This window comes from Cynocephalus volans, chromosome 3 (assembly GCF_027409185.1).
Source record: "Cynocephalus volans isolate mCynVol1 chromosome 3, mCynVol1.pri, whole genome shotgun sequence".
Lineage (NCBI taxonomy): Eukaryota > Metazoa > Chordata > Mammalia > Dermoptera > Cynocephalidae > Cynocephalus > Cynocephalus volans.
Genome location: NC_084462.1, coordinates 103,147,569 through 103,162,008, shown reverse-complemented (window position 1 = coordinate 103,162,008; position 14,440 = coordinate 103,147,569). Strand labels below are relative to the sequence as shown.

The window sequence follows — 14,440 nt, the reverse complement described above, 5'->3', positions numbered from 1 at the left end:
GGCTCATGATGTACACACTGACAAATTCTTTGTCAAACTTCATGGTATGGTGGAAGAGTATGGTACAATGGAATGAGTCAGAAGATCTGAGTTCAAGTCATAGCTTCCCTCACTTTAGTTATCCTAGACTGGTGACAATCAGTCACTTGGAAATTTTGGGGGAACCAGATGAGGGTGGAAAGAATAAATAAATGAACAAATATCCCTTAATTCTTCTGAGCCCTACTTCTCTCAACTACACAATGGAGTGAAAAAAATTAACAGAAGTAAACTAACATACCTGGAGGTATTTGGTAAATTGTCAATTCACTATAGAATGTTATTATTATTATCTACACTTTTATTTTTTATCAAATGCAAGGGTATGAGAAACCAGATAAGCAACAACACGGACAATGTTACAATACTTTAAAGGATTTTGACCTTATCTTGCATCTGGCTATACATTCAGAAACATTGCTTCCATTTGATCAAATTTAACACAATTTTTGAGGGGGGTGGTGGTGAAACCATTTCCAAGAATTTATCTTAAAACGTTAGCCCTGAGTGAGGGGATCTATGTCTCTGGAACACTCGGCAGGGAACACATATGCTGACCACCAGAAGCGCTTGACCACCTTGACCATTTCCTCTATTTCTTGGATCCCAGAACACTAATGAAACAAAGCTTGAGCCTCTCAGAAGGGAAGCAGCGTGGGGTGAAGACAGGAAACTCACACTGGGTTGGCCTCTCAGGTGTGCACGTTCTTCCAAAACAGACAGAATGGGGTCTGTCTGCTTGAGGCCCGAGGTAGCTGCAGACTGCAACCCTTGGGGCCTGAACACCATTCTTAGAGTTAGGGAGACTTCACAGAGGTAGATGACAAGTGATTTCATCTGACGGACTCCATCTCACCTGAAATTGCTCACCTTATAGGACCCCCAGTCATGATGTACTGTTAGAAAGGAGGTCACAAAGAAGCACCCACTTTCAAAATAGATTCTCAGGTGTAACATAGGAGACATACAAGGGTACTTCAAAAAGTTCACAGAAAAATAGAATTAAAAGATAATATGAATCTTTCCATGAACTTTTTGAAGCATGCTTGTATGGGTTAGCTCAGTCTATTTTGAGTTCTGCTTTTACAGTAACCACATAGGGCATCTAAACTCACATTTTTTGTGTGGCTGTAGAATCCGGCTGGCATGTCCTGCTGGCATGTCCTCACCAAAGACCCACCCTTCCCGTGGTGACTGATATGACTGATCAAGAGTTGCCAGTACCAAGTCCCCCATACACTCTTCCAGAGGCTTCAACACTTCCACTGATAAATGGTGAGAATTTGTTCCTCTCAGAGAAGTTCTGATGAAGATGAATGGTCAATACAAAGGGCAATAAGATGTATGAACCCTAAAGTAATGTTTTCAGACAGACCAATCGTATCTTGACAGTCTGTTGCTCTAGTCTGTGATTTGGAAGTGTATTCCAAGATGGATAGGAAGAACGAACGAGATAAAAGGCAACTATATTAAACCTGGGAAATTCCTTCTTCAGACAAATGATAAAGTTGCTGAATCTGTACCAAGAAGAATGATTATATGTAATACTCAGACAATCTTCCTCTTGAAATCTTAATGGTTTAGAGACAGTCAACTGCCCTGCAGAACAAATTATGATCTTGTTTCAACTTGCGTCAAAATGGTAAGAGTCATCTATAGCATAAAGCGTTAGAGAAATGAATTTAGATAAGCCTTGGCCTTGTTGAAAATAGGTCAAACTCCTCTAGGATGCTGCACTATTAATATCATAGTCAAAAACCAGAAATAATGACCCCCCAACCCCACATCCTATTTCCTTTAAAAACCCTCTTACTATTATTTTATTTTCTCATTGGAGCAATTTTCCATGCTAAGGAACCACAAACAAGTGACAGAAATGACAACGGTTAAAAAAGGAAGACTCTGAAAACGTTCAAAAAAGGAGAACAGAAATTTGTTTACACACATTTCTAAGTAGACAGACAATTAGAGCAGACACCAAGCCATCGATCTCTTAGTTTTCAGAAGAGTCTGAAAGTAAGTCCCTTCAATCAGAAGAAAGGCAGGGCCCAAAATACACAACAGTAACTATCAGCAGCTACAACATAATGCTCAGATACTTCCTTTGACATTAAGTAGCCCGTACGTATTTTACAGTGTTTGTTAGAAAGCCAATTACCCTAATTAAGTCTTGGAAGTGCACAGGGTTGGGAGTACCATGACTAATAGTCACTGTCACTTACTAGGGCATCTCTCCTCTTCCTCCGCTGGCTGCTCCTTCTCTGGCTTGGGCGGGCCTTTGATTTTATACACCAAGGCACAGAGTTTTCCTGTCCAGGAGCTATCTTCCTCCTCCTCCTCCTCTTCCTCCAGGGGAACTCCTAGCAAGTCACAGAACAGAGTGGAAACCTCAGACAGTACATGAAATCATTGTGTTAGAAAGAATAAAAAAACTTACTTCCTATCCTTCTGGAACTTTCTAAATACACTATAGTCAGCCTCCCATAAACACCTACCTACATTTTGTCTTTCAAGAAGTTCTTTTTAAAAAAAAGATAATCTCCTGTGTATAAAAATATCAAGTAATTTTAGTCCCAAGACTTTTTTAAAATTCCATTTATTTATTTTTTGGCAGCTGGCCGGTTGGCCAGTACAAGGATTAAACCCTGCATGTTGGTTTTATCAGCACCATGCTCTAACCAACTGAGCTAAGTGGCCAGCCCCTAAGACTTAACTTTTTCTAATCTATATTCAAAGAGGGCTCCAGAATCTCTAGAAAGAAAGAGTTAACATCAAGTTACTTCAAGTGAAAAGCTCACCTATTACCCATATATTACACCATGTACAAGCAACAGAAATACTGAGAGTGATTGAAAACCAGCAGATGCATATTAAAGTAGGGATTGCTGGCTTAGAATTGTTAAGGGCAGGAGTTACAACCTGCACACACACACGCACACGTACATACACACATACCCTATTATAATAGCTAAAAAGCAAAGGGGATCAGAATTTCAGTTCAGCTGGGAGCAAAGTCCCAACTATCTAGCTTTAATAAAATGGGTGAGGTTTATTTATATAAGGATCAGTTACTTTCCTTCTTCTTCCACAGATCCTGTTCCCTCTTTATATCTCAGCTAAACCACTTCTAGGCAGAAGCAATTTCAGTCATATATTCTGCCAGGGTTATCTTCTGTATCTTCTCTGATCCAAGTAATTTGGATCGAGTCACTTCTTGAACAATTTGGATTGTAATTTTAAACACAGAAATAACTTCCTAACCCCCCATAAGCTTTCTAATGAAGAAATAAGAAGCAAACTTTTCTTAAAGTCTTTCTCTCAGAAGCTTACCACAGTGACTGAGAAGATCCTCTTGGAAGTCATACAGCTCTTCCCGGATCTCCTCTGGGCAGGGGCAATTCTCTCCCAGTTGAAAGTTAAGAAGCATGTTGATCTTTGAGGGGCAAAAGAAGAATGGCTAGTTGATTCTCAGTGTCAGATCTTGCCCTAGACAAACACTTAACATTTTTTTGCAAATTTTACTTAAGTTTTTTTTTTTTTTTTCTGTAAAAGTGGCCAACATTTAAAAGTAGTTTTCACTTTTTTTTTCTGATTTTAAAGGTAATTTATTAATTGCACAGTATTTGGAGAATTCCTAAAGAAGTAGATTTACTGCGATCCCACCACTGAAAGGTAACCACCGTTAATACTACAGTTAATATCTTCCAGACTTTAGGAATACACATGCAGATTAGGACCATATACTAGAAACCATTTTTTAAACTAGTTTTTCACTTAATTTGTCTTGAACATTTTCTCATCTTCTTAACCTTATTTTTAATAGGTTATACTATATTTAAGTTGTTTCCATTTTTTTGTCCTTATAAATAAAGTTGCTTTGAATTTCCTCTAAAATAATTTTTGATCACCTCTCTGATTATTTTCTTAGGATAAACTTCTAGAAGCGAAATGACTGGAGCAACAGTTTTGTACATTTTAATGGCTTTTGATATGAATTGCCAAATTGCCCTCCAGAAAGCTCACAACAATTTGCATTATTACCAAATTTGTACAAGAGTGTATATTATTTTGCTGTCTCCATTACAGTAATGAGAGTTAACACATTTTCAAGTATTTTCCAATTTAATGGGTGAAAAATGTCATATCCCTGCTGCTTTAATTTGCATTTAATTGGTGAGGTTAAACTTTGTTCCTCCACACATAAAGACTAATTTTATTTCAGATTTTATAAGTTTCCCGTCCATGTTCTTCTTCGATTTTTCTACTGGGTAATTATCTCTTAAAAAATTGATCCTTGAATGCTTTGCATACCTCTGGATTTTTAATTCTTTGTAATACATACTCCAAATATATTTCTCTGTTTTTAGTAAGTTTTAATTTTGTTTACTAGGTTTTATTTTGTTTTGTTTTTGTTTTTGACATGTAGATCTATGTATTGCAGTTAATCTACCATCTTTTTCTTTATGGTTTTGTCTCAAGGATTCTTAACTGTTTTTGTACCGTAGACCTCTCTGAGAGGTTGGTGAAACCCACAGAGTGCTTCTCAGATTAATATTTTAAACACATAAAATAAATCATATAGGATTACAAAGAGAAACAATATAACGATATTGAAACCCAATTATCAAAATCATAAAAAAAGAAATTTGTAATATAGTAATATATGCATTTCTTTATCAACTCATTAGATAAAAAGACCTAGTGGCAGGTCTCATAACCACTGTGATCTTGAAATAGTGATGAATGTGGATGATATTTCTAGATACTGTAACCACTGTAATGTGATATGAAAACATATGCAATTCCTGTTGGTGACAAAGTCAGGTATTTGTTTTGCTGCCTACATTAATAGTGAAAAGAAATGCTACCAGAGATTAGTGAAAATAAAATTGTCATTCACTTTCCTCCCAGGTTCCTGGACCTCTGAATTCTTTCCATGGGCCCATGACACCAGGTCAGTGAACATCTGGAGGGACTGAGGAATATCACAAGATTACTAGAGGTAATCTTGTTCACTTTGCTGTCTTAGTCAGGATAATCCAAACATCCGGCAAAGGGTATTTTCTCTCTGTTTAGAATTTCTAGGTTGAAAAATTTACCATCTCTTATTAAACCATGAATCTTATTTAACATTACTAGGAAGAACCTTAATCAAAGCTTCTACTGCAAACCATTTTTTTGTAAGTAGGTACAGGTATTGTTTATAATGAGATAGTATCAATAAACAGGTTGAAAAGTTATTTTTGTGGTTGTTCCATGATATTAAATTGTGGTAATTATATCAACAGCATATACTGATAAGTTGCTTATTAAATAAAAATAAGATCTGAGATGTGGTTTGAAAGTCAGAAAACTAATTTCTCTAGTAAAATAACTTTCCTTTGGTGGAACACTTAGGAAGCAGTGGCCCACCTGCCTGCAGGGCATAAAACTGAAAGATGAGTCTGAGCAGAGTTTTCTGCTGCAGGTTATGCCCTTTAATGAAGTCCTTTTGGAAGTGAAAGGCTGGTTAACTATGCTTGGCTAATTTGCCAACAACCATGGGACTAATCTTAGTCTTACCTTCTTTTGTACTTAGTTATATCTCCCAGGTTTTTTTCATCTCTTTAAATACTCTCTGGATATAGGGCTGAAAACCTCTACTTTCTCCCCTCAAATTGTAGAAGACTATCACTGTTATGTAATCCTAATTCCTATGCATCCTGTTTTCCAAGTGATTCCTTATTGCTAGCCTCTGAAATTGATCAAAATCCTCCACATGCTTTGATAATATTAAACTCTTCCTTATGCAGAGAACTCTATGAGTAGTTGCCTTCTAGAAGTGAGTATTTGGGAGGGGCAGCAGATGAGACAACTGCAATTTTATAGCAGTTAGTATCCTTTCTTGCATCAGCATTACCTGAAAGCTTGCTACAAATGCAAATTCTTGGTCCTCGCCCTGGACCTACTGAATTAGAAACCCTTGGGATGAGACCAGGCAATTTAGGTTTTAGTAAGCCCTTAAGGTTATTCTCATGTTGCTCAAGAATCACTGATCTAATATATTAGGGAAGAATTTCTTGAGTTACTGACTTCTGAAGTGATTGCTCAGAAGACTGTTTAGGAGACTGAAGGAGGAGGTGATGGTAGGCCCTGGGGACAGTGGAAGAGAAGGCATGGAGGAAGATGAGGGAAGGAAAGGGTGGCAGCTACTGTCCTTCCAGGAGCCGGGATCACGAGCTACGCCTGTGAGGACAGTGTTAGATGAACAATCCAGGCTGGGTTAAGAAGATGCCAGTAAACATATGAACTCAACTCACTGGGTCACTGACAGAAGGTCACAGAGCATGGCAGTAGGCAAATGCAAATACTTCTAACACTAAACCTCATGGTGGGTCCCAGAACTCAAAGAACGCTCATTCTATGACAGGCATCCTGCTGAGCAATCTAAGCAAATCATCTCGTGGCATCCTCACAAGAATGCTAGGAAAGAGATGCAAACACTATCCACATTTGCAGCTGAGGAAGTGGAGACACAGAGAGGCCACGTGCCCAAGACCACAGAGCGAGTGACAGGGAGCTAGGATGGGAACCCTGCAGTCTGAAGCCGGCACCTGTGCTCTGATCACCATGGCATTCTGCCTTCCTGTTGCTCACAAATAGATGAAATGGGGAACATTCACACCCAGTGAAAAGGCCAGTCAAAAGTAGCCTGAGAAGTAGCCTTTTTATCTGTAAAGCCTTCAACAACATCCTGGGAGGCGACTGGGGAGACAGCACACTCGTGCACTAGGCACAGTGCAAATATCTATTCCCATCAGTCGAAAGGGCCTTCTCATTTTGTGTCTAGCAAAGGGATATAAGCTTTGCCTGCACTTCAGCAAGGCCACTACCATTCAAGTGAATCTTTTAGAAGCCAAGATATGTGGTTCATTTTTAAACCAATATAAATACCTATGCTCTAAAAATAGGTTAGGAAAGTATTCAGATGACGTTGTAGTTGCACCATTAATACAAAATGGTGTAATTATGATGACAACATTTATGGATAGGCTGCTTGTTAAATATATACATATAAGATCCAAAAGATCTGGTTTCAGAGACAGAACACTAATTTCTTCACTGACAGACCTATCTTCTCCTTTGAATACTTAGGGAGCGGTGGCCAACCAGTCTGCAGGGTGTAACTGAGCAGCTGAGCAGTGGGATAAATGAAAACTATTATTCTACAAGATGTCCCTCCCTCATTTAGAAGTTTCTCACCAGGATTTTGGCTCTTCTCAAGGCAGCCTTCCCATCTAGGTATAGGCTGGTCACAAGGTGGGGTATACAAAGAACGAATACAACACATCACAAAAGATGACTCATTGCCAAGTCCTGCTCCCCAGGCTTCACCAGCTTGGGTGGTTTTGTGAGGGTTGCACCACCAGGCAAGGGGGTTTGGACACATTAGATGAGGAGCACTGTGCACCAGCTCTCATAAATTGGGGCACATTGATCACATTCTGCTGGCCTCTGATGCAGAGTTGGTGACTTCTAGAAGGGTTGGCAAAAATACTTCTGAGTGGTGAATTCTGAGGTGACAACTGAATCCCAACAGTGGTTGGTCTTTGACCCAGTAGTAGAGGTTTAGGGAGGCGATGCTGAGGGAAGGGAGGAAGCCCCGCCCATTGTCCAGCTCAGAAAGGGTAATTTTTCCACCCGAGACAATTGGCACATGTTCCTCAGTTGTTGTTAGCATAGGACTAGACCTGTCTCCTGGTGTTGCGGTAGGTCTTTTAATCTTCCACAGCTCTTGAGGCTGCCCCAGACACCATAAAGGTTTCTTGTGCCCCACTCTGCAGCCTTCGGTTCTTCCCCAGGAATTGGAGAGAGGCTCAGGAAGGGATTCTCACCTGTTCCTGCGGGGGTGAGCGGAACTCCCTGGTCTTCCGGGCGGTCAGGGCTGCAGACATGTTCAGGGCCTGCATGAGCTCATTGTAGCGAAACTTCTGATTTGCCTGCAGCTTGGAGACATAAATGTCACCAAATGCCACAATGGCCTCCACTCGGTGCTGTAGCTCACAGTCACAGAGATAGCTGAGGAGCTCACACATCTGTAACAAAAATACATATATATTCTTATATAACATTTTATGTACATTGGTGAAGCTGTTAGCATCCCCATTTTATAGATGGTAACAATGCTTAGACGATTAAAGTAACTTGTCCAGTGTCACACAACCGTAGAACTATTACTTGAATCTAAGTTGGCCAGGGGGACAACAGGAAAATGAGCTCACTAAAGACAGAGTCAATGTGCTATGGAGAGAGAGTACAGCATTTCTAGGAAAATGTTTTCTCAAAAACCAGCACCAAATCAGCTTGGTCAGACGTGTTGCCAAGCATTTGCCATATTTATCTCCTTCAATCCTCAGTGCATTCCTGAAATTTTTATTAAAGCAGAAGTTCTGTTAACCTGCTTCCACTTAGCCACTGATGTGATGAACAGGTGTTGTTCATCCATCTGGGCAGAGCAGAGGGCTCTAACCTAGCAGGACACCCTGGATGTGCACACCTCTGTTCCCACCACGTGAACCAGGACCCCAATCTTAAGCTCGTCTTACCTAACTATAACTACATCATTTAATCAGAAACTAAGTAAGCCAATGAAATAAGAAAACTAAGCTGAATGACTAGAAAACATCTGTAAAAGGCAAATTGATTTTTTTTTTTTTAAGTTCTAAAATTGGGTGTGAGACAACTACAAAAGATGGGAGAAAGTCTAGAAGCATTCCACACCCAGGATGCTTTCCAATAACCTCTACATCAAAGTCTACTTTAAAAACTTCCAAACTGGCAATTGTAGATGGTGTGTTACAGGAGTCACGTATGAAAAAGAAAGGACTCCACATGCCAGTCAAAGGACCACATTAAAGAAAAAGTCCTGGTGCTATATCAGTATAGCACATTTATATATTTTAATAAAACGTTTAAAATACATATGTAAAATTTGTTATGTTTCCTCTCTATACTCAAGATTTTGATTAACTGACCACTCATTGCACTGGATAAGAGAACCTCTACTGCAGATTATTATAATACATCTTATGATAAACACTTTATATATTGTATTTTATAAATATATATTTTAATATTATATTTTATTGTAGTGTCATTCCCATTCTACAAATAATTAAAGCTAAGGCTCTGACTGGGTACTGACTTGGCAAGCTCAGACAGCTACTAAGCGGCTGAGGCGCAGGAATGCCTGACCCAGGCTCGCTCCACTGAGACAGACTGTTCTGCTCCATTCATCTTTCTTTCTTTTTGCTCAGTGGCCCAGAAGACAAAAGTTGTCATCCTCAGTGCATCATGGATGCTGTCTAACAACTGGAAAGCCTATGTTTTAGGCAGCACTGAGGGTTCCTAGGTGGTGCCACGGGGGCAGCTGTAAGGGCATGGCTATCCTCAGCTTGATGGCAGTTATTTGAACAGTAACAGGTCCACATCAACTTAAAGATCAGGGCCTGCACCCAATGGGAGCAGGTGAGGCGTGTGATGACCCTATGAGCCAGTTCCTTCAGTTGACTCCACAGCCAAAGGCTCCCCACTCTCCAGACAGCTATCTCACAAATGACCACTTGAGCCCCAAAGGGTAAGAGAAAAGATCATGGCAAACCCATCGCTGGAATCTGAAAAACAATTCTCAAGCATGTGCCTTATTGACAAAGGTTACTATTTTCATTTTGGCTTGGCGAGACTTAGGGAGTGCATTCCACACCAGGACAAGCACCATCTATGAGCTCCTGTTCTGAGCATTTCTGCTGCCCAAAGTCCCAGCCTCACAACCAGGCTGCACTCTTTCCCTCCCAGGCCCTGTCTCAGGGCATGATCTTTGCTGCCTAGAGTTACCTGCAGCTTGACGGACTCAGGTAATCGGGTCTGCAACAAGCCTTTGACTGGAGCCTCCTTGCTGGCCTTCTCCCCAGCCTCCACTGCCTTCTCCTCCACCTGGGTTACTTCTTCCTTTTCTGCTCCCTCCTCTGTCTCCCCACTGTGCTCCCCAAACACAGAGGGATCGATCAGGAGGAGGATCTGCCGAACATCATCATCATCAAACACCCCCATGACCAGCAGGGTCCCAGTGAGTTTCAGCACAGGCACAAACTGGAACTCCACAGATCCCCCAACGGGGTCCCGGATGTGGGCCCCGCTGCACTGCACTGCCTCTGTCAGCATGCCCAGCGCCTTCGTCTTGAGAATCTCCAAGGGAATCTCGGGGCTTTGCTTCTGGTGCTCATCACTGGTCATGACAAAGCAAGGGGTGGAGAACCTGAACCCTGGCTTGAGGCATGTTCTGAGGCCCACCCCGGGCAGTCCGTGCCTCTTAGACTCGTCTGGGTACAGGCGGATATTCCTGGTGGTGCTGGTAATGGGGATGATGTACTCATTCTTCATCATCAGCTTCCTCTCCTTAGCATTGGCCAGGTGGATGCTGATGAGCAGGTCATAAAAACCAGATCGAAGGAGGCCAGGGAGGTACTTGTTGTCAATGGCATAGAAGAGCTGGGAGATGTCCACGTGGCTGCACAAGGCATAGGCTACTCGGCTGTTTCCCAGGGCACACACGGCACTGTAGAGTCTCAGCGTGTGATAATGGAACTGCATCAGGTCCTCTTGCTCACAGAGCTCTAAGATATCCACACACCTGAGGACAGGCAAGCAAGCAACCATGCCATAGGGAGAAGAATGTGCCAGAATTCAGCCCAATCTCACTCTCTGAATCCCCAGGGATTTCACCTAGCCAACGAAGGCAGAGGTGGTAGAAGGATGGAGATCTCTGCCACACTTTCTCTTACTGGTTATCATTCGTCTCTTGGCTCCAGTCCATATCCCAGATCTTGATGGTCCCCATCTAACTACAAGATTCTCAAAAACCTGCAAGACTTAAAAGACACTGGTTTACCAAATATGAAAGTCCTCTTTATGAGGAGGAAAAACTCCAAATCTTCAAACAGAAAAACTTTCAGGTATATGACAGAGGTGACTTGGCCCTCTATTTCCTGATGTAAAAGCCCCCCAGAAGATGTAGCTGAAGACCTCCAGCCCTCTACCATCTGCATCAGCTGTGTAATCTCCAATCTGCCACCATCCATGTGGCTTTCCCTCCCCTGAAAACAAACACACCTGCATTCCTGTCCAGAGAGGAAACACTTTCCAACTGAGATCAGTTGGCATAATCCAAAGCACTTTTTCCTTCCTGACTTCAGAGTCTATTCATCTGTGTATTGCTTCCTTGTTTGCGTGAGTCCAGGGCTTAGGCTCTGATCTCTGCTTAAATTTTCCATTTTGTTCTTACTCCTTATCATGGATCTAAGGACCCTTTGGAATTGGCTTACTTGGCAGGGCTCCTGGTCTTTCCTGAAGCTTCCCTGCACCAGCCTGTCCTGCTGCTGCTGGTGATACAATGGGACACCTAAACGGGAGCTATGCAGGTGTCAAATAATGTAGCTGCACCCTCTACCCATTACTCTACTACTCAGTTAAAGAGATGAGGAGATAATAACCCCAACAATAAGATTTATTTAATTCTTACTATATACAGAAACTGTATTAGATATTAACTATACAATCTAATTTTTTTTCCTCGGTAAACCTTTGGGTGGGCATTTATCTCACCATATTGATGAGGACACCAAGGCTCAGAGGACATAAGTAACTTACCCAAGGCCACACAGCCAGAAAGAGATAGCACAGGGATTGAGTCTGGGCCATAATTTGACAGCACCTCTTAACACTGAGAGAACAGGAGCCCGATTCTTTGTTCTCTGAGTTAAGCGAGGCATGCCTCATTCTTCCCCTTCTCATCATAAATGATGTATATTTCAGGGTCACTTGATTTTTAATTAAAGGTACAGAAATGTTTCCTGACCCCAGGCACTAGGAGCGACAACAAAGGCCCCGTGGCAGGTACATTATAGTGCATTTCCTGCTGTTTGTGTGAATAATGAAAGTGGGGAAGAAAAAGAATAGAAATGGAGATGCTGGGGAGATCCACAGTCATCTTGGGACTGCTCAGGATCCAGTGAGGACACTCAAGTTCCCTCCTGGCTCGCTTGGCCCTGCCTCCCCCACCTCCCAGGCCTGCCCGTTCCTCTGGGGCCCCCTCCAGCACCTGTTCTCCTCGGGGATGTGGAGCGCCATCATCTGCAGGGGCTCCAGACACTGCACCGCCCAACCATGGCGCTCGCTCACCCGTTCTGTCTCCACCTTCAGGAAGCTGCTGGGCATGCGGCTCCAGAGCACGGGCTGGATGGTCTGGACGTCCAGCCGAGGCGGACACTGCGGGACTGGGTTCTTTTCTTCACTTTTAAATATGGCGGCCGACAAGGGCATTGCGTTCTGGAGCAAGGTGGGAAGAAACACACGTGCGATATGGAGAGTCCCGGTTGCTGGATAATGCGCCCAGCCCATGATAACCAACAGGGTTAGTATTAATTAAAGAGAGACAAACGTATCCAGGAGAACTCTAAAGGTTTTCCAAGCATTAATTAGGACCTTGAGTAATGGGATATATAAGCATTAGTTAATTCTTTCAGCATCCAAAAGAGGTGGGAGAAGGAGAAAATAAGAATGCATGTTCTGTCATCTGAATTTCAAAGGCAAAATGTAGGGACCTGGGCAGAGGGTGATATATGAGAAGCAATAGGGCTTCTCCTGTTTCCTGAGGCCTGGGATTTTCCCCCTAATGGCCATTGCTGCCTTCGCTCGTCTTCACCATTAGATGAGGGGACAGATAAATACCTTCAGCTTCCCAAGTTCAAACTGAAACAAAGAAGTACTTGTAGGCTGCAGGAAGACTGCTGGAAACACTTTGGTATTGGGCTCCACCTGGAAACCAAAACAAATCAAGAGGTTTGCTAGAGCTATAAAATCACAGCTTGCTAAGCCATTGGGTGTTTTACTCAACGCTTTCATTCTCATCTCAGCTGAAAGATGGGTAGTCATTTCCACTGTTCAGAAATTCTCAGACCTGGAGTCTGTTAGTAGAGATCGTCACCACACCCCACCTTAAATACTCTCTACATGGGGCTGAACAATCTCAGGTCTTTTCATTTCTCAGGTACCTGTAGCCAGTAGCTTCTCCAGTGCTCAGGACAGTGCTAGGCATGAAGCTAGTGACTCACGACTAAGGGCAATGCTATAAGGTCATGAAAAGCATGACGTGCTTGCTCTTCACAGAGCACACTGGCATGTGGGCAGCACTGTCGTTCAGCATGCCTGCCCACAGGAGATGATAATGGAAGGTGGGCAGTGACTCGGGATTATCTCTGACGGCAGATCAACGCTGGTCAGGCAAGCCCAGGGAGATTCTACGGCAGGGTTTCTTCACCTTGGCACTACCAACATTTTAAGCTGGTAACTTTTTATTGAGGGAGCTGTCCCCTGCATTGCAGAATACTGAGTGGCATCCCTGCCCTCTGCCTGCTACATGCAAGTATCACTCTCACCTCCACCACAGTTATGACAACCCGCAGGTCTCCAGACATTGCCAAATGCCCCATGGAGGGCAAAGCAGCCCCAGTGGAGAACTGCTGCTCTGCAGGAAAAGTCTGTGAGGTACTTCACTGGCATGAGTAAGAGGCTGTCTTCCCCCAAAGCCTCTCTTTTCCCTGGTTTCCTCTGGACTTTTCCCCACTCCCCTCTCATTCACTATAATTCCAGTTCTTATGTCAAAGAGTTCAGAATTCCCTAAGTGTTTTCTAGCTGCCACTCAGACAAGGCACGTGGATTTACTGACTCATGACACCAGTGTCTCCACTTACTGCTTGCTCACTTTGATGCAGAAGCAGACCTAGAGCAGCCTCTGCATTCCCTATGCTATGCTGTTTCTAAGGGAAGGCTGGAGACATGGAAGAAGACATGGAGTCTACTCACAGGCTGGGACTTTGATTTCACCAACTGGATCTCTCTGTCTTTAAGCAAATGTAGACATTAGGAAATTCCTGCAAATCTCCCCTCCTGCAAATTAGGGGATGGTGGGTATGTTGGATATACCCTAAGGCGGCGCTAATGAGTCATCCCACTGTATAATCTCCTCCCCTAGAGCTCATGTCTTGTTCTACCAAATAGAATACGGCAAAGGTGAGGGGACTGTCACTCCCTCAATTAGGTTATATGAGACTCCGTCTCAGCAGCCTGGAAAGATTCTCCCACTAGCCTTAGAGAGGTAAGCTGCTGTGTGGTAAGAGGACTTGTGAGGAGGCCACATGACGAGAAGTTCCAGTGGGTGACAAGGACTGACAGCAACCCCTGGCTGCAGTCAGCATGAAAATGGGACCTCAGTTCTATACACTCAAGCAACTAAATCCTGCCAACAACCATGTGAGCTTGGAAGAGGAGCCTGAGCTCCAGAAAAGAATGCTGCCTGGCTGACACC

General features: G+C 42.9%; 1 protein-coding gene across 1 annotated transcript in view; it reads right to left on the bottom strand.

The window, feature by feature from the left end:
- The window catches only part of RYR3 (ryanodine receptor 3), a 491,041-nt gene that overhangs the window by 147,167 nt on the left and 329,434 nt on the right, over window positions 1-14,440 (bottom strand). The window contains exons 33-38 of the mRNA XM_063091474.1: window positions 12,805-12,891; window positions 12,176-12,402; window positions 9,913-10,708; window positions 7,914-8,114; window positions 3,370-3,472; window positions 2,262-2,399 (exon numbers count right to left, since the gene is read on the bottom strand). Of these exons, the coding sequence (XP_062947544.1) occupies window positions 2,262-2,399; window positions 3,370-3,472; window positions 7,914-8,114; window positions 9,913-10,708; window positions 12,176-12,402; window positions 12,805-12,891 (1,552 nt within the window). The remainder of the gene's footprint in view (window positions 1-2,261; window positions 2,400-3,369; window positions 3,473-7,913; window positions 8,115-9,912; window positions 10,709-12,175; window positions 12,403-12,804; window positions 12,892-14,440) is intronic.